At 43.6% G+C, this 21,423-nt stretch overlaps 1 protein-coding gene across 5 annotated transcripts in view; it reads left to right on the top strand.

Annotated features, from left to right (window-relative positions):
• The window catches only part of LOC128699145 (innexin unc-9-like), a 162,062-nt gene extending 151,862 nt beyond the window's left edge, over positions 1-10,200 (top strand). For all 5 annotated transcript variants that reach the window (XM_070096632.1, XM_070096634.1, XM_070096633.1 and 2 more), the window contains one exon: positions 3,615-10,200. In XM_070096632.1, coding sequence (XP_069952733.1) covers positions 4,547-5,980 — 1,434 coding nt within the window. In that variant the 5' untranslated portion in view covers positions 3,615-4,546 and the 3' untranslated portion in view covers positions 5,981-10,200. The remainder of the gene's footprint in view (positions 1-3,614) is intronic.
• Positions 10,201-21,423: the final 11,223 nt, after the last annotated feature.

Genomic DNA, 21,423 nt, shown 5'->3' on the forward strand with positions numbered 1-21,423 from the left:
GGCAAGAGAACATGGGTGGCAAGAGAACATGGGCAAGAGAACATGGGTGGCAAGAGAACATGGGTGGCAAGAGAACATGGGTGGCAAGAGAACATGGGTGGCAAGAGAACATGGGTGGCAAGAGAACATGGGTGGCAAGAGAACATGGGTGGCAAGAGAACATGGGTGGCAAGAGAACATGGGTGGCAAGAGAACATGGGTGGCAAGAGAACATGGGTGGCAAGAGAACATGGGTGGCAAGAGAACATGGGTGGCAAGAGAACATGGGTGGCAAGAGAACATGGGTGGGTGGCAAGAGAACATGGGTGGCAAGAGAACATGCCGGGCAAGAGAACATGGGTGGCAAGAGAACATGGGTGGCAAGAGAACATGGGTGGCAAGAGAACATGGGTGGCAAGAGAACATGGGTGGCAAGAGAACATGGGTGGCAAGAGAACATGGGTGGCAAGAGAACATGGGTGGCAAGAGAACATGGGTGGCAAGAGAACATGGGTGGCAAGAGAACATGGGTGGCAAGAGAACATGGGTGGCAAGAGAACATGGGTGGCAAGAGAACATGGGTGGCAAGAGAACATGGGTGGCAAGAGAACATGGGTGGCAAGAGAACATGGGGGCAAGAGAACATGGGTGGCAAGAGAACATGGGTGGCAAGAGAACATGGGTGGCAAGAGAACATGGGTGGCAAGAGAACATGGGTGGCAAGAGAACATGGGTGGCAAGAGAACATGGGCGGCAAGAGAACATGGGTGGCAAGAGAACATGGGTGGCAAGAGAACATGGGTGGCAAGAGAACATGGGTGGCAAGAGAACATGGGTGGCAAGAGAACATGGGTGGCAAGAGAACATGGGTGGCAAGAGAACATGGGTGGCAAGAGAACATGGGTGGCAAGAGAACATGGGTGGCAAGAGAACATGGGTGGCAAGAGAACATGGGTGGCAAGAGAACATGGGTGGCAAGAGAACATGGGTGGCAAGAGAACATGGGTGGCAAGAGAACATGGGTGGCAAGAGAACATGGGTGGCAAGAGAACATGGGTGGCAAGAGAACATGGGTGGCATGGGTGGCAAGAGAACATGGGTGGCAAGAGAACATGGGTGGCAAGAGAACATGGGTGGCAAGAGAACATGGGTGGCAAGAGAACATGGGTGGCAAGAGAACATGGGTGGCAAGAGAACATTGGTGGCAAGGGAACACGGGTGGCAAGAGAACATGGGTGGCAAGAGAACATGGGTGGCAAGAGAACATGGGTGGCAAGAGAACATGGGTGGCAAGAGAACATGGGTGGCAAGAGAACATGGGTGGCAAGAGAACATGGGTGGCAAGAGAACATGGGTGGCAAGAGAACATGGGTGGCAAGAGAACATGGGTGGCAAGAGAACATGGGTGGCAAGAGAACATGGGTGGCAAGAGAACATGGATGGCAAGAGAACATGGGTGGCAAGAGAACATGGGTGGCAAAAGAACATGGGTGTCAAGAGAACATGGGTGGCAAGAGAACATGGGTGGCAAGAGAACATGGGTGGCAAGAGAACATGGGTGGCAAGAGAACATGGGTGGCAAGAGAACATGGGTGGCAAGAGAACATGGGTGGCAAGAGAACATGGGCGGCAAGAGAACATGGGCGGCAAGAGAACATGGGTGGCAAGAGAACATGGGTGGCAAGAGAACATGGGTGGCAAGAGAACATGGGTGGCAAGAGAACATGGGTGGCAAGAGAACATGGGTGGCAAGAGAACATGGGTGGCAAGAGAACATGGGTGGCAAGAGAACATGGGTGGCAAGAGAACATGGGTGGCAAAAGAACATGGGTGTCAAGAGAACATGGGTGGCAAGAGAACATGGGTGGCAAGAGAACATGGGTGGCAAGAGAACATGGGTGGCAAGAGAACATGGGTGGCAAGAGAACATGGGTGGCAAGAGAACATGGGTGGCAAGAGAACATGGGCGGCAAGAGAACATGGGCGGCAAGAGAACATGGGTGGCAAGAGAACATGGGTGGCAAGAGAACATGGGTGGCAAGAGAACATGGGCGGCAAGAGAACATGGGTGGCAAGAGAACATGGGTGGCAAGAGAACATGGGTGGCAAGAGAACATGGGTGGCAAGAGAACATGGGTGGCAAGAGAACATGGGTGGCAAGAGAACATGGGTGGCAAGAGAACATGGGCGGCAAGAGAACATGGGTGGCAAGAGAACATGGGTGGCAAGAGAACATGGGTGGCAAGAGAACATGGGTGGCAAGAGAACATGGGTGGCAAGAGAACATGGGTGGCAAGAGAACATGGGCGGCAAGAGAACATGGGTGGCAAGAGAACATGGGTGGCAAGAGAACATGGGTGGCAAGAGAACATGGGCGGCAAGAGAACATGGGTGGCAAGAGAACATGGGTGGCAAGAGAACATGGGTGGCAAGAGAACATGGGTGGCAAGACAAATGCAAACTGGTCGTTCAGGTGAACCAGAGAGACATAAAATGTGATTTATTTACGAGTGAAAGAAATGAGAGAGTTACATTAGTGAGACAATAACCCAGAGATAAATTATTATTATTATTATTACCATTAATATTATTATTGCTATTATTATTATTATTGCTATTTTTATTAGTATTATTATCATTATTAATAATTATATGATTATTATTATTAATATTATTATTGTAATTATTATTATTATTATTATTATTATCATTATTGTTTCCATCATTAATATTATTATTATTATTATTATTATTATTATTATTAATATTATTATTATTGTTAATCATTATTATTTTCATTATTAATAACGATGTTATTATTAGTGCTTTTATTATTATTATTAGTAGTAATATTAATAGTTTAATCATTGTTTCCATTATTGTCATTAATAATACTATTAATATGGGGATTGCGCTAAACTCGTATGAGGTTATGCAAATCTTCGGCGGGAAGGGAGGCATAACCGCGATTGATTCAAGGAAGCAGGAAGAGGTAACTCCAATTCCTTGGATCAGGAGTCCCGTTTCCAGCATCACTAGCTTGAAAGTGTAGCTCTTAGAGTTTTGGATCCAAGAACTGGAGCTCAACCCAAAAGCAGGAGTAACTAAGAGAGCACAACTGCTTGAGTAATGAGGGGGGAGAAGTAAGGAATGGATGACACATGCGGGTTTAGCGCTTCAGTGCCGATTATACAGTGAACACAAAATATCTTTAAAGCTTATGACGTCACTTGTGACGTCAAAGCAGCGCGTCACATCCGTCATCATCGCGTCATCTGTGACGCAATAATGACGGTGGTGACGTCATATTAATGTGCCACATCCGCCATCATTACATCATATATACAAACACTGATCTCTGGCTGAAGGAGACTCGAACCTACGAACCTTGGAACGAGGTCCGAGTCTCCTTCAGCCAGAGATCAGTGTTTGTGTATATTTCGCCTGCTCTTGCGAATTCCTTGCACATATATATATATATATATATATATATATATATATATATATATATATATATATATATATATATATATATATATATATATATATATATATATATATATATATATATATATATATATATATATAATATTTTAAATGTTATATTCATTGATATTTGTTTTCTACTTCCGCAGGCATCGACTTCCCCGTCTGACTCTCGTCTCTACACTCTACCAGTCAAGCACAGTCTACCAGTCAAGCACAGTCTACCAGTCAGCTAAAAATCTACCGGAGGCTACTGGAAATCTCGGCCAGTTTTCTCGCACCTGGACCAAAAAAATCAACCAAATTTAAACCAGAGAGTTTGCCGAAAGTGCCTCTTCTAAGGAGTTGACTAACTAACCTCTTACAAAAATAATTCAAATTGACTTTTGAAAAGCACTTATAAGAAAGTGAAAAAGGAGGCTCTTGTGCCTGAGACATTAGTTCCTTTTTCTGCCTGTGTGTTTTTAGTGTAATCATAATGGTTTAGAGTATTCATGTTATGTATACACTGCATTCAGCATTCCGTTTGTTTTGTTTATTATACACCTAAAATTGTTTCAGTTTGCTCTGTTTTTGTTTACATTTTAATAATGATTATAACTTTAGGTATATTATGTATACGTATATTTATGTATATTATTTAGATGTATTAGTATTCATTTAGCGTTTCTGAAGTATACTTTGGATTTTGCAGGTGTTCTTTAGGTCTGGTTTTTATTCGTATGCTCTTCCTTCAAGGCTTAAAGATTTTTTCGTGTGTAAGATTCCTGTTTGTCTGTCAACAGTTGTGTGGGGAATGATCTGTTGAGATTATCAGTACTCGTGTGCCTCAGTGTATGTGTGGGAGACTTAGTTCCGAGGACGCTGCCGGAGGCAGTTCTTGTTTGATCTGGAAGTTTAGCATTTGAAATTCCCTTCTTCAGGAGGCTTTTCAGGTTTGTCATCACTCCAAAATGTGGTGACTCCTGCAGCGTCAGTTGCCTCACGAGTGGGGGATCTGTCTTGTTCGGTTCCTTCGACTCATCCCACTTCAGGGTGGTGTCTGCACTCTGTATGTTGAGCTGTGGTAAACTTTGTAACAATGTCGTTCTTGTTGCACTTCAGTAACTATCTCATTGGTGGTAATGTGCCTATTGATGATGGTGTGGACAAACTCAATCGCAAGTACACAATTCTTATACTCATCTGTCTGTCACTGCCGTTAGTCACCAAGCAGTTCGCTGGTGACCCCATAGAGTGTTTCACCCCGACGTACTTCACAGAGCCACAAGCTAGGTACGTCAACTCGTACTGCTGGACGGCGAGCACGTATTATATCATCCCGGTGGATGAGAACGCTAGGGAGCAAGTCACCAGAGTTCACTCTGTGAATTTTGATGACGAAGGTGGCTCGACTGCCATCAAGGGGGAGCGTATTAAGGTCAACTACTACCAGTGGGCCCCTATCATTTTGCTGGTTGAGGCGGGATTATTCTACGTTCCTTTTGCCATTTGGAATTCGACAGCTAAAAACTCAGGCATTAAAGTAGGTCGGCTCTTGAAAAAAGTGTCTGTGATCTCTCAGTACACACCCGGCCACCCAGACCGCGACGCTCTTATTGCCGAGTTCCTGGACCAGTTTAACACGCTGATGGGCGTCTCAAAGTGCTGTCCAGGAACCGTCTGTAAGTTCGATTGCAATCTGGCTTGCGGCGGGAATCCCTCGTCTTCGCTGTTCGTGCTCTACATGGTCGTCAAGATCATGTACGTCTTCAACATCCTGATGCAGTACTTCCTGCTCACGGTATTTCTGGGAAAGGGCTATCTCTTCCACGGCATCGAAGTGGTGGAGAAGCTCATCAACAAAAAAGAATGGTGGACATCGCCGCGTTTTCCTCTGCAAACACTGTGTCAGGTCCTGGCTGCCCAGCAAGGGTCCCTCCGTACCTATACTTGCCAGTGTGTGCTCCCAATAAACCTTTTTAACGAGAAAATCTTTTCGTTCATCTGGTTTTTCTTCGCCATTCTATTGCCGGTAACAATCTACAGTGCACTGATTTGGGTGTGGCGGACTTTCACCTGTTCACGCATTGCTTTCGTGCACTATTATCTGTGGCGGACGAGGCGTGTGGGAAAGGAGGATTTGTATAACAATGCTCGTAAGATGGCGGTGCAGTACCTGGGTTGGGACGGGTGCCTGGTTCTACGCCTGATAGAGATGAATCATGGTGGTACCATTCTCACGGTGCTCACAGAGCGACTCTGGGAGTTCTATGAAGGTATGGAGAGGGCTCAACAGGATGGCGGAGACCCAGAGGCCTATCTAAGTCAAAGGCCTCCACTCTTCGCTTGCGGTCCTTACCCTCCGCCGGGCCCCTCCACCGTCACACCTACGCCTACGGGGGCTTATGGCTTTTACGGAAAGCACTTCCTGCCGGGAACGCCATCAGCATACCCTGGTTACATGTGGAACCACCAAGACCTGGCAACGCCTGCTTACTCGGGCTACCCCAGGATACGTGGCAAGATCAGGTAACGCTCTACATCATGTGCCTAAAGCCCCCAACTGCCCCTGTACACGACACCCAGTGGTGCTAGGGTCACCACTTAACCTTGTACACGGCGCCCACTGGTGCTTGGATCACCACCTGCCCCTGTACACGGGGCCCAGTGGTGTTTGGATCACCATTTGCCCTTGTACACATTCTTTAATAACATGTTGATTTTTATCCGGGTTTGTCGACGAAAAAGAAAAGCAGTTTGGCATGTAACTACTGTTCGTTTCCTCTAAAGTCATCCGCAGTTCGTCGATTTAATCATCATCACTGCCGCTGAAATATTTAGAATGGTTGATTTTGCATAACCTCATCACATAAATCACAGTCTTATGCATTCCCACTTGAGATGCAGCACAGTAATCCTCAATCAGTGGTGTTAGTAAGAGGTGCTCTTCTAGCAAAGACGATAATTTATCTCATTAAATATCAATGCTTTTTTCTTCCTCTGGAATGTTAGACAACAGAAAATTTAGTTCAGTGTGAAAACAAGACAGTTTTCGTTCGCTCCGTAATAATGGGACGCTTTGGAATTAAACAATTAATCGGATATTTTAGCGGCATATATTCATCCCTGCCTGCCATTGTAAAGCCAACTAGCTTTAGATTGGCAGGTGGGTTTGTAGGGGTAAAATTACAGTGACGTGTATTTGCAAAAATCCCATCGATATAATCATTCTGGTTTAGTATGGAAAAAATAATGGTATGCTTTACCAATTGACTTTCTTTAAAAAATTACATTTTTTTGTGGTATGTTGTCCTCTTAGTAACACAGTTCCGTACCCGTATACAGCAGACCTAAAATATAAACAAATGAATGTATCTCTTGCCTTCACACGCTACAGCACGAAACGGACCTGTGTGTTGCCCGAGTGTTGACTGCCAGATATAAATATTAAAAAAAAAAAACACTCGTTTGTGTATATAGTTTACCCGTTCCGTGCAGCAGTGAGTGTGGCTACACTCATACGAGAAAGTAATTAGCAATCGTCAAACCATCAGCCACAGCAACCTGGGATATCCCAAGTTACTTGGCAGTGTTCCTCCAACTACACTACCTCCTATCAGAGTCATATGATAAAAGGAAATGTCAGTTAATGTGGAAAAGAACTCAATCGGAAACATTGGATGATAATTAACAATAACATAAATAATGGAAAGGCAAAAGTGAACAAGGTGAAGAGAGAAGAAATTTTCTCATAATTCTTTACACAGTCGTAGTGCTTGAGATTAGTTGCATGTGCAGGAAACGTTGATTTGTTGCAAAATCTTAGTCGAGGTTTAATTTGAAGAATTACGAGGTGCTTACTATATGCCAAATTAAGGGAACTTAAGTTGTTCCACCTTGATATAAACAACTGGAAGGGGTGGGTAGTGTCGCTATATTCTGAGAAAACTTGGAATGCTTCATAAATCCAAATGTAAAGGCCGAGGAAGCAACACAGACTCTGGGTGGAAGTTCTAGAAAGACTTGAAAAGTTGATTTTAGGTGTTATTCTGACCAGTGAGTTGGAAAGCCACCAAGGGACACTTGTTGGGGAAGAAATAATGAAGACTTCATGGTCACTCAAAGACAGTAGTTCAAGGGATTTAAATTTTATCCATATTAACTGAAAATGCTTTGCCTGGTAATTTACAGCCCGATGAAATAAGTAGTGCAGCACTGCTTTCTTGAAGCAGTCTGTAACAGAACAACCTGCTTGACCTGGTTTTGGAATGCAAGAACACCAGAGTAAGTAATCAAGAGTCCACATAAAACCATGGCACAAGAGCTCACAAACCTGCCACTTTTAATATTAACTGGCGTATAATAATAATAATACAGTAAAGATCTCGGATTTTCGCTCTGAAGATAATGGAGGAACTTGTCCAGCAGCGACTGGGGTTCCCTGGCCACTGACTGTATCCATGATCTTACAAACAGTAACAAAGCGAACTGCAATATGACATTAATGTACGAGTTGCTTAAAGTGCATATATTCCTCAGAGTCAAATTTCATTATATATATGTATATATATATATATATATATATATATATATATATATATATATATATATATATATATATATATATATATATATATATATATATATATATATATATATAGGAGTAAAGCAGGAGAGTAAAGCATCTCCTGGGAAACAAGAGAGGAATCTACAGACGCATCAAAAGGGAAGGTCAGCACCTTACGAACCAACATGTTCATACTAAAACAGAATAAAAAAAATGTGATAAGAAAAGTTAAGCGAGACTGTAAATGGCAAAGTTACAATTGAATCAAAGATAAATCCGAAAGGGATTTTTTCCCACTGTTTCATGGATCCATTACTTCCTCTTCACTGATTCAGTTTATAAGTCGTCTTTCTCATGTCTCCGTATTAGATTAGTAAAGCCGATGGTGGGCGAAATGTCTCTCAAATAAAGATACCCAGATGTTGTAATTGTGTCTTATTCATCAAGCTTGTGATTGGTGGATACTTTCAATGTTTCCCTATCCAGAAGACTTGTTGTCGATCACAGACCCAATTTCTCTTCCAGTCATCGGGTTTGGGGGATACCGATGTTTCTCTGGTTGTTGTTGCTGTTGCCACTATGGTCTCTGTTGTTTTGCAACAGAGGCTGCAGTAGTCATAACGATCACTTCTGCGGACAGTGATAGTGTGCCAGGGGCACACAAGAAGGGCGTATTCGGGCTGAGGCACAGGGCAATTAAAACGCAAAAGCATATGTAATTGTCTGTGTCTGGAGGCATAACATCATCTCTAGCACTGTGACTACCGGCTGTGCCACACGGCATCTCAGCTCTCAGTCCCGGGGTCTTATCCTTCAAAGACACTGCCATTCTTGGTATATGAAATTTCTTGCAAATCGTTCATTCATATTTTGGGGAACTTATCGAGGAATAGCTTCATCTTAAGGAGCAGCTCTGTAAAGGAAGAGCCTCACCCTGACCAGGGAGCTTATATAAGGGTGTCGGACTTTCCCAGACGCCATCTTTAATATATAGAGAAGTGCTGGTTCGAAGGGAGGGTGTTGGGAGTAAGATAAGGGTGGAGGAGCGGTACCAGCCTCCCCTCCCATCTCAAACACCCCCAGCAAGAGAGGGTGTTTGAGTGGGGAGAGGATGGAGGGGGGTTGAGGGTGAAGATGGCTTGGGAGGTGCGCCTGCCATCGTAAATCCGGAAACATTTTTCACATTATTGGAAATCTGCGAACTCGCTTATTTGGCTCCCTTAACGGTCGACATGAACAAATATTGAGTCGAAACTGTGCTGAGACTCTTCTTACGTATTGTCTTAACGACGTAGATGATTCTCTTGTGTCTTTCGTTAGAGTATAACGAATACCGTAGCGTTGATTTTTATCCTTTCGTCTGGCATATGAATATAATCTTTAACTCAAATTATGTTTATACAAATTACTCTGATGAATATGTTTTGTTTTTCAGGCTTGGTTTAATGAATATAAATTTTAGTACTTTTTTATGCGTTGATGTCGGGGTCGTGGTTGATATATCATTGATGTAGTCAGTAATGTTAACTGTTTCAGTGTCACTTGCTTCTTATTCACCTAAATGAAATGTATGTTGACAGTCATTGTCGTGGCTCCTTGTAAAAGCAGCTGTATGACCAGTCACAGCAGCTGTATGACTAGTCACAGCAGCTGTATGACTAGTCACAGCAGCTGTATGACTAGTCACAGCAGCTGTATGACCAGTCACAGCAGCTGTATGACTAGTCACAGCAGCTGTATGACTAGTCACAGCAGCTGTATGACCAGTCACAGAAGCTGTATGACCAGTCACAGCAGCTGTATGACTAGTCACAGCAGCTGTATGACTAGTCACAGCAGCTGTATGACTAGTCACAGCAGCTGTATGACCAGTCACAGCAGCTGTATGACTAGTCACAGCAGCTGTATGACTAGTCACAGCAGCTGTATGACCAGTCACAGAAGCTGTATGACCAGTCACAGCAGCTGTATGACCAGTCACAGCAGCTGTATGACCAGTCACAGAAGCTGTGTGACCAGTCACAGCAGCTGTATGACCAGTCACAGCAGCTGTATGACCAGTCACAGCAGCTGTATAGCCAGTCACAGCAGCTGTATGACCAGTCACAGCAGCTGTATGACTAGTCACAGCAGCTGTATGACCAGTCACAGCAGCTGTATGACCAGTCACAGCAGCTGTATAACCAGTCACAGCAGCTGTATAACCAGTCACAGCAGCTGTATAACCAGTCACAGCAGCTGTATGACCAGTCACAGCAGCTGTATAACTAGTCACAGCAGCTGTATAACCAGTCACAGCAGCTGTATAACCAGTCACAGCAGCTGTATAACCAATCACAGCAGTTGTATAACCAGTCACAGCAGCTGTATAACCAGTCACAGCAGCTGTATAACCAGTCACAGCAGCTGTATGACCAGTCACAGCAGTTGTATAACCAGTCACAGCAGCTGTATGACCAGTCACAGCAGCTGTATAACCAGTCACAGCAGCTGTATAACTAGTCACAGCAGCTGTATAACCAGTCACAGCAGCTGTATAACCAGTCACAGCAGCTGTATAACCAGTCACAGCAGTTGTATAACCAGTCACGGCAGCTGTATAACCAGTCACAGCAGCTGTATAACCAGTCACAGCAGCTGTATGACCAGTCACAGCAGCTGTATAACCAGTCACAGCAGCTGTATAACCAGTCACAGCAGCTGTATAACCAGTCACAGCAGCTGTATAACCAGTCACAGCAGCTGTATAACCAGTCACAGCAGCTGTATAACCAGTCACAGCAGCTGTATAACCAGTCACAGCAGCTGTATAACCAGTCACAGCAGCTGTATAACCAGTCACAGCAGCTGTATAACCAGTCACAGCAGCTGTATGACCAGTCACAGCAGCTGTATAACCAGTCACAGCAGCTGTATAACCAGTCACAGCAGCTGTATGACCAGTCACAGCAGCTGTATAACCAGTCACAGCAGCTGTATAACCAGTCACAGCAGCTGTATAACCAGTCACGGCAGCTGTATAACCAGTCACAGCAGCTGTATAACCAGTCACAGCAGCTGTATAACCAGTCACAGCAGCTGTATAACCAGTCACAGCAGCTGTATGACCAGTCACAGCAGCTGTATAACCAGTCACAGCAGCTGTATAACCAGTCACAGCAGCTGTATGACCAGTCACAGCAGCTGTATGACCAGTCACAGCAGTTGTATAACCAGTCACAGCAGCTGTATGACCAGTCACAGCAGCTGTATAACCAGTCACAGCAGCTGTATGACCAGTCACAGCAGCTGTATAACTAGTCACAGCAGCTGTATAACCAGTCACAGCAGCTGTATGACAAGATATAATGGAACTATCCCAGTGTAAATCAGATTAACCTTAACACCAACAGAATTCCAGTTCAGCCAAGCTCAGTGAACTTGCGGAATAAAGAGTTTGATCAACAATTTCCATACATCAGCAACATTTAGGTGTGTTACAAGTGTATATGAAGACACACAAGCCAGAAGTTCCTTCACGTCACGAGGCATAAGAGAAGACATTATCTTTCTTCATAAGGCCCGTGGAAAGAAATTATTTTTCTTCATGGGGCCAATGAGAATAAACTTTTTTAATGAGGCTTCCTAGAAGCTCTCACTTGAAGAGGAATACTGGAAGAAATTCTTTATTTTTGAAGGCTAGGCAGATGAGATTTTCTCACTTGATGGTGAGGAAAGAGGGCAAGTGTTTCCTGACGCTAGTCTTAGTCATATGATGACCCACAGCGCCTTTAGCCCGTCTTCTTCTCGGCCTATATAAGGAAAATAAACTCCCACTCTAGCTCAGAGTGCAACGGACAAGTGAAGCAACACACACAGCAAGAGGCATTCTTAAGCTTCCCCAGCGCTCGGGTTTAATGCCCAAAGCTAGGATGTGACTCCAAAAGGATCCTGTAGTGTTTGCTGCTTTTGCACCTCCTGACATCGTCTGCTGCTATGCAGCTGCCACACCCTTCGAGCCCAGTGTGGGCGGGGTTTGTGGCAGTTCAGAGTGCCTAACTTCTCCCTCCAAGCCCCGTGGGGGCAGGGAATGAGGCTAGGCCTTTGGACAACTGGTTCCAGAAGACGAGGAGGTATTTGTATCTCCTCCCATGGCAGACATTCGTCTGAGACACTCCTCGACAGGGAACCAAGGCCGGGCCACATCTTGGAAAAGGCCTTGGCCGGGCGTTTATACCAGCGAATCTGCTACCTACCTACCTACCTCCATGAAACAACCACTCATCGAGGTGCAGAGTTGTCTAGTTCATCATGAAAAAATTACAAGTAACGTGCATCTCCCAGCGGCTGATGACAGGCTAACCTGTTGTTGTTGTTGTAGATTCGCCAGTATAATATCCTGGCCCGGGCCTTTTCCAAGAGGCGGCACAGCCTTGGCTCCCTGTCGTGGGAGTTTCTCAGACCAATGTCTGCCATGGGAGGGGGTACAAGTACCTCCTTGTCTTCTGGGACCAGCTGACCCCACGCCTAGCCCATTACCCACCCCTATGGGGCTCGGAGAAAGAAGCTAGGCACCTTGGGCTGCCACAAACCCTGCCCACACTGGGTTTGAAGGGTGTGGCAGCTGCATAGCAGCAAACGATGTCAGGGGGTTCAAAGGCAGCAAGCACTAAGCACTACAGGATCCTTTTGGAGTCACACCCCAGCTTTGGGCATTAAGCCTGAGCGCTGGGGAAGCTCAAGAATGCCTCTTGCTGTGCGTGTTGCTGCTGATACTACTACACTTGTCCGTTGCAGTCTTATCTGGCTAACCTGGAGCCTTGTTAGCTAAATACAGTTTGTTCAACTTCTTCTTTGTAGATTCACCGGTATAATCGCCTGTCCTGGGCCTTTTCCAGGTGGTGGTTAGGCCTTGGCTCCTTTTTGCTGGAGTGTCTTAGACCAATGTCTGCCATGGAAGGAGGTACAAGTACTTCCTCGTCTTCTGGGATTAGCTGTCCCCAGGCCTAGCCCCATTCTCCGCCCTCACGGGGCTTGGAGGAAGAAGCTAGGCACCTTGGGCTGCCACAAACCCCACCCACACTGGGTTCGAAGGGTGTGGCAGCTACATAGCAGCAGACGATATCAGGAGGTTCAAAAGCAGCAAGCGCTACAGGATCCCTTTGGAGTCACCCCCAGCTTTGGACATAACGTCCGAGCGCTGGGGAAGGTCAAGAATCCCTCTTGCTGTGAGTGTTGCTGCTGCTAGTTCACTTGTCCGTTCCACCCTGTTTGTTCAACCAGTAATCTCCGTTACATACCTCAGCAGCTGCTCGCAGGGAAATCTGGCTCTCCCATTGGCTGAAGAGAGCTTGGCTGAACCGCCAGTTATAGCGGTTGCTTGAAGGGAAAATCTGGCTCTCTCATTGGCTGAACAAAACTTGTTCAAGGAGCCAATTGTCGTCCTCTTTCTCACTGAATGCTCGTGGGGAAGCCCAGCTCTCCCGTTGGCTGAAGAAATCTTGCCCAGGCAGACAATTGGTATCGTCTGCTTAATACTAATTTATATATTCATTTTAGGCTATGGTGATCTTAAAATTCTATGGTTTACATCATGAACATTTCGTCGATACAGGAAATGAATGAACAAATATTTTGTTTTAACAAATATTCTCTTCTTGCAATCTTTGCTACGGAGTTACTTCTCAGTATTTATACACTAACTGGGGAAGGGGGAAAGACATCTTCCTGTAGGTCTTCTTAAATGATAGAAAACCATCCTGTAATCCTCTAAAGTGAGAAACTATCAACTATCTCATAACATAAGAGAGCATCTTCCAGGGGTTCCTAGACATCTTCCAACTTCCTTATAAATGTTCCGGCCAATTGAAAATTATGCAGCCCTTCCTTTTCTATATGTGTGAACTGTCACTGCTGAACGATAATGTCTGTGAAATACAAGGAATTCTAATTTACGAATTCTAATTGTAGCGTCAGTGGTGATAAATTTCTCAACCTCGATGTCGTCTGTACAGACTACAACTAAAGCCTCTTGGAGAGATAAAATCGCATTACATTTAGCCTGCAAAAACGTCGCTAACGGCAGTTGCAAGTGCTAATTTGGACGAGTCATTGACTGTCCCGTTTCTCGGTTTAATCTTCACTCAGTTTGAGAAGTGCATTGTGGACGATGACGCCGAATGCAGAAGTAAAAGTTCTCCTCCCCAACGGGGATCGCAGGGATACGAAGCGTCCTGCACTCTTAGTCGATCACCACTTGATCAGCCAATTAAAGGAGATCACGTATTGGTAGATACCCGTTAGTGGATCATCCACCGACCAATTACATCAAAAGAGTTCGCAGATTGGTAGACACCTCAGCAAGTAGCTCGTTATCAGACCAATCATTTTAAAGTAACTCACGGATTTCTTGTTAATGTAAGCTGTGAGATAAATCAGCAGTGTAATCACTCCATGAGAACACATCCCAGAGATTATGTGATAACTGCCCATAAGAATTTGTTCTGCAAAGGAATTCAAAACTTCTTTACGTACATAATATCAAATTTGCTTCATTTTATAAGCGGAGCGTGTTATAAAAGATTTAATACCGATATATATATATATATATATATATATATATATATATATATATATATATATATATATATATATATATATATATATATATATATATATATATATATATATATATATATATATATATATATATATATATATATATATATATATATATATATATATATATATATATATATATATATATATATTGCTTGAACAATTGAAGGAAATTATTAAGAAAATATTTCTTTTAGAAAACCTATTTATATGTATATTGTGTTAAAAACAAAGAGTTTTTTCCACTTTATTCTATCCTTATAGAGAATCCTAAATGTCTAGGATTTTTTCATTTAATCTAAAATATATCTGATTCAGTTTCTTTGTGGTCATTTCATCTGATGATGGATAATACATATTACAAACGTCATATCCATTTGTTTTTTCGAATTATTTTTTTTGGGGGGCTGTTTTGGACCTGAGATGTATTGTGTAACTTCGGTTTCCACTTGAAACTTAAACAAGTTTCTTGCAGACGTACACATATGTACATAATGAAAAATATTCGGATGTATCCTGATTATGCTAGGGATAGTGTGTGTGTGTGTGTGTGTGTGTGTGTGTGTGTGTGTGTGTGTGTGTGTGTGTGTGTACTCACCTAATTGTACTCACCTAATTGTGGTTGCAGGGGTCGAGACTAAGCTCCTGGCCCCGCCTCTTCACTGATCGCTACTGGATCCTCTCTCTCTCTGCTTCCTGAGCTTTGTCATACCTCTTCTTAAAACTATGTATGGTTCCTGCCTCCACTACTTCACTTGCTAGGCTATTCCACTTGCTGACAACTCTATGACTGAAGAAATACTTCCTAACGTCCCTGTGACTCGTCTGAGTCTTCAGCTTCCAGTTGTGACCCCTTGTCCCTGTGTCCCCTCTCTGGAACATCCTATCTCTGTTCACCTTGTCTATTCCCCGCAGTATCTTGTATGTCGTTATCATGTCTCCCCTGACCCTTCTGTCCTCCAGTGTCGTCAGTCCGATTTCCCTTAACCTTTCCTCGTACGACATTCCCTTGAGCTCTGGGACTAGCCTTGTTGCAAACCTTTGTACTTTCTCTAACTTCTTGACGTGCTTGACCAGGTGTGGGTTCCAGATTGGTGCTGCATACTCCAGTATGGGCCTAACATACACAGTGTACAGTGTCTTGAACGATTCCTTATTAAGGTATCGGAACGCTATTCTCAGGTTTGCCAGGCGCCCGTATGCTGCAGCGGTTATTTGGTTAATGTGTGCCTCCGGTGATGTGCTCGGTGTTATGGTCACCCCAAGGTCTTTCTCCCTGAGTGAGGTCTGTAGTCTTTGTCCACCTAGCCTATACTCTGTCTGCGGTCTTCTTTGCCCCTCCCCAATCTTCATGACTTTGCATTTGGCTGGATTGAATTCGAGAAGCCAGTTACTGGACCACATGTCCAGCCTCTCCAGGTCTCTTTGCAGTCCTGCCTCATCCTCGTCCGATTTAATTCTTCTCATCAACTTCACGTCATCTGCGAACAGGGACACTTCAGAGTCTATTCCTTCCATCATGTCGTTCACATATATCAAAAATAGCACTGGTCCTAGAACTGACCCCTGTGGGACCCCGCTCGTAACAGGCGCCCACTGTGATACCTCTTCACGTACCATGACTCGTTGCTGCCTCCCTGTCAGGTATTCCCTTATCCATTGCAGTGCCCTTCCTTTTACGTGTGCCTGATCCTCCAGCTTCTGCACTAATCTCTTGTGGGGAACTGTGTCAAAGGCCTTCCTGCAGTCTAGGAAAACGCAATCTACCCAACCCTCTCTCTCATGTCTTACTTCTGTTACCTTGTCATAAAACTCCAGGAGGTTTGTGATACAAGATTTGCCTTCCATGAACCCATGCTGGTTTTCATTTATAATCTTGTTCCTTTCCAGGTGTTCGACCACTCTCCTCCTGATAATCTTCTCCATGACTTTGCACACAATACATGTCAGAGACACAGGTCTGTAGTTTAGTGCCTCGTTTCTGTTTCCTTTCTTAAATATGGGGACTACATTAGCTGTCTTCCATTTCTCAGGTAGTTGCCCAGTTTCAAGGGATGTGTTGAAGATTGTGGTTAGAGGCACACACAGCATCTCTGCTCCTTCTCTAAGGACCCATGGGGAGATGTTGTCCGGTCCCATCGCCTTTGAGGTGTCAAGGTCACTTAAGAGCTTCTTCTCCTCCTCCTCAGTTGTTCGTATGTCATCCAACACTTGTTGGTATATTCCCTCTTGATGTTCCCTTCTGTTCTGTCTTCCCACAGCCCTTCCTGTCTCTACTGTAAAAACTTCCTTAAATCTCCTGTTCAGCTCCTCACATACCTCCTGATCATTTCTTGTGAGTTCTCCACCTTCTGTCCTTAATCTGATCACCTGGTCTTTGACTGTTGTCTTCCTCCTGATGTGGCTATACAACAGTTTCGGGTCTGTCTTGATTCGCGATGCTATGTCATTTTCATACTGTCGCTGGGCCTCCCTCCTTACCTGTGCGTACTCATTCCTGGCTCTGTGTGTGTGTGTGTGTGTGTGTGTGTGTGTGTGTGTGTGTGTGTGTGTGTGTGTGTGTGTGTGTGTGTGTGTGTGTGTGTGTCTGTCTGTCTGTCTATCTCTGTGTGTCTGTGTGTAAGGGGTTTGATAGACCTATGGCGGTCCAGGGCGTAAACAGTATAGGCTGGCCATCTTGAACTGCAGCTGGTGGTCAGGGACCACATGCTACACTCTGCCAAGAGAGACCACGAGGATTACATTCTAACACGATAAGTTCTAGACCTGAAACAAGATTTAAAAATTCAGTCCACCAAAAACCCGTATATTTACTAAATAAGCGTTATAACGACGTTTCGTTCTGTCCCGCCACCTGTTGTGATGCAACAGTACTACGTATGATTGATTGATTGATTGATACAAGACAGACCGAAACCTCGAAAATAAGATGCCCATCCCAAGTGCGAGTTGTTTGTGAAATGTTTCAGTCAGGGTATTGCGACTTTCTGTTCTTTAAAATTATATTGTTCCAGTCAGGGTATTGCGAGGAAGGATGAGGACATCCTCGCTCAGGGCACTAAAAATGAGAGGACCGCCACTGGGGTAGGGTTCATTTTGTGGGGAACTGGGTTCATTTTGTGGGGAACTGGGTTCATTTTGTGGGGAACTGGGTTGTTTACACGTAAGATTACTGTTGATGTGTGGTTAAGTCAGCTTTGTACGTGGGTAGGAACTGGTCTGCTGTTGAGCAGTGTAGAAGACTGCCAGTTAGATGTCAGATCTTGTAAGCTAGTAGGTAGCTAATGTGACTTAACATGTGTTACTCGCTAGTGTAGTGTAATGTGTGTGTGTGTGTGTGTGTGTGTGTGTGTGTGTGTGTGTGTGTGTGTGTGTGTGTGTGTGTGTGTGTGTGTGTGTTTGTTTGTGTGTATGTGTGTGAGTGCGTGTACTCACCTAGTTGTGGTTGCAGGGGTCGAGTCATAACTCCTGACTAGGTACCACACCACAAGGAGACACATTAGAACTTTACTATTAGTCTAACGTATTTTAGGACAATTGTAAATGAATCTCTTGTATATAAAAGATGATGAAAATTTGTAGTCTTTGATTTATGTGACCTTGCAACAGCTGCCTCCAGTGATGACTGCTCCCTCATTTCTCTTCTTACTCAGTTTACACTTTCTCTCCTCCACACTTTCCTCCTCATTATCTTATTGTCTTCCTTCACCTCCATATATATGTATATATATGTATATATATATATATATATATATATATATATATATATATATATATATATATATATATATATATATATATATATGTGTGTGTGTGTGTGTGTGTGTGTGTGTGTGTGTGTGTGTGTGTGTGTGTGTGTGTGTGTGTGTGTCGTGCCGAATAGGCAGAATTTGCAATCTTGGCTTAAATAGCAACGCTCATCTTGCCATATAGGACAAGTGAAAATTTGTGTATGCAATAATTTCGCCAAAATCATTCTGAACCTAACGAAAAAAATATATTTCACTGTGTTTGTTTAGTATTAAATTATTGTAAACAAATCTAAAATATATTTAGTTGGGTTAGGCTAAAATAAATTCTTCTTGTTATAATAAGGTTAGATAAGTTTTCTAAGATTCTTTTGGTGCAAAATTAAAAATTTTTACATTAACATTAATGAAAAAAATATATCTTTAAACGTATAAGAAATTCTTTTAGAAAGGACTTAATTTTAAATGAGTTCTTGCTAATTGACCAGTTTTACATATTCGGCACGACATATATATATATATATATATATATATATATATATATATATTATTTATTATATTTTTTTTTTATTATCACACCGGCCGATTCCCACCAAGGCAGGGTGGCCCGAAAAAGAAAAACTTTCACCATCATTCACTCCATCACTGTCTTGCCAGAAGGGTGCTTTACACTACAGTTTTTAAACTGCAACATTAACACCCCTCCTTCAGAGTGCAGGCACTGTACTTCCCATCTCCAGGACTCAAGTCCGGCCTGCCGGTTTCCCTGAATCCCTTCATAAATGTTACTTTGCTCACACTCCAACAGCACGTCAAGTATTAAAAACCATTTGTCTCCATTCACTCCTATCAAACACGCTCACGCATGCCTGCTGGAAGTCCAAGCCCCTCGCACACAAAACCTCCTTTACCCCCTCCCTCCAACCCTTCCTAGGCCGACCCCTACCCCGCCTTCCTTCCACTACAGACTGATACACTCTTGAAGTCATTCTGTTTCGCTCCATTCTCTCTACATGTCCGAACCACCTCAACAACCCTTCCTCAGCCCTCTGGACAACAGTTTTGGTAATCCCGCACCTCCTCCTAACTTCCAAACTACGAATTCTCTGCATTATATTCACACCACACATTGCCCTCAGACATGACATCTCCACTGCCTCCAGCCTTCTCCTCGCTGCAACATTCATCACCCAAGCTTCACACCCATATAAGAGCGTTGGTAAAACTATACTCTCATACATTCCCCTCTTTGCCTCCAAGGACAAAGTTCTTTGTCTCCACAGACTCCTAAGTGCACCACTCACTCTTTTTCCCTCATCAATTCTATGATTCACCTCATCTTTCATAGACCCATCCGCTGACACGTCCACTCCCAAATATCTGAATACGTTCACCTCCTCCATACTCTCTCCCTCCAATCTGATATTCAATCTTTCATCACCTAATCTTTTTGTTATCCTCATAACCTTACTCTTTCCTGTATTCACCTTTAATTTTCTTCTTTTGCACACCCTACCAAATTCATCCACCAATCTCTGCAACTTCTCTTCAGAATCTCCCAAGAGCACAGTGTCATCGGCAAAGAGCAGCTGTGACAACTCCCACTTTGTGTGTGATTCTTTATCTTTTAACTCCACGCCTCTTGCCAAGACCCTCGCATTTACTTCTCTTACAACCCCATCTATAAATATATTAAACAACCACGGTGACATCACACATCCTTGTCTAAGGCCTACTTTTACTGGGAAAAAATTTCCCTCTTTCCTACATACTCTAACTTGAGCCTCACTATCCTCGTAAAAACTCTTCACTGCTTTCAGTAACCTACCTCCTACACCATACACTTGCAACATCTGCCACATTGCCCCCCTATCCACCCTGTCATACGCCTTTTCCAAATCCATAAATGCCACAAAGACCTCTTTAGCCTTATCTAAATACTGTTCACTTATATGTTTCACTGTAAACACCTGGTCCACACACCCCCTACCTTTCCTAAAGCCTCCTTGTTCATCTGCTATCCTATTCTCCGTCTTACTCTTAATTCTTTCAATTATAACTCTACCATACACTTTACCAGGTACACTCAACAGACTTATCCCCCTATAATTTTTGCACTCTCTTTTATCCCCTTTGCCTTTATACAAAGGAACTATGCATGCTCTCTGCCAATCCCTAGGTACCTTACCCTCTTCCATACATTTATTAAATAATTGCACCAACCACTCCAAAACTATATCCCCACCTGCTTTTAACATTTCTATCTTTATCCCATCAATCCCGGCTGCCTTACCCCCTTTCATTTTACCTACTGCCTCACGAACTTCCCCCACACTCACAACTGGCTCTTCCTCACTCCTACAAGATGTTATTCCTCCTTGCCCTATACACGAAATCACAGCTTCCCTATCTTCATCAACATTTAACAATTCCTCAAAATATTCCTTCCATCTTCCCAATACCTCTACCTCTCCATTTAATAACTCTCCTCTCCTATTTTTAACTGACAAATCCATTTGTTCTCTAGGCTTTCTTAACTTGTTAATCTCACTCCAAAACTTTTTCTTATTTTCAACAAAATTTGTTGATAACATCTCACCCACTCTCTCATTTGCTCTCTTTTTACATTGCTTCACCACTCTCTTAACTTCTCTCTTTTTCTCCATATACTCTTCCCTCCTTGCATCACTTCTACTTTGTAAAAACTTCTCATATGCTAACTTTTTCTCCCTTACTACTCTCTTTACATCATCATTCCACCAATCGCTCCTCTTCCCTCCTGCACCCACTTTCCTGTAACCACAAACTTCTGCTGAACACTCTAACACTACATTTTTAAACCTACCCCATACCTCTTCGACCCCATTGCCTATGCTCTCATTAGCCCATCTATCCTCCAATAGCTGTTTATATCTTACCCTAACTGCCTCCTCTTTTAGTTTATAAACCTTCACCTCTCTCTTCCCTGATGCTTCTATTCTCCTTGTATCCCATCTACCTTTTACTCTCAGTGTAGCTACAACTAGAAAGTGATCTGATATATCTGTGGCCCCTCTATAAACA

This window comes from Cherax quadricarinatus, chromosome 54, assembly GCF_038502225.1.
Source record: "Cherax quadricarinatus isolate ZL_2023a chromosome 54, ASM3850222v1, whole genome shotgun sequence".
Classification (NCBI taxonomy): Eukaryota; Metazoa; Arthropoda; class Malacostraca; order Decapoda; family Parastacidae; genus Cherax; species Cherax quadricarinatus.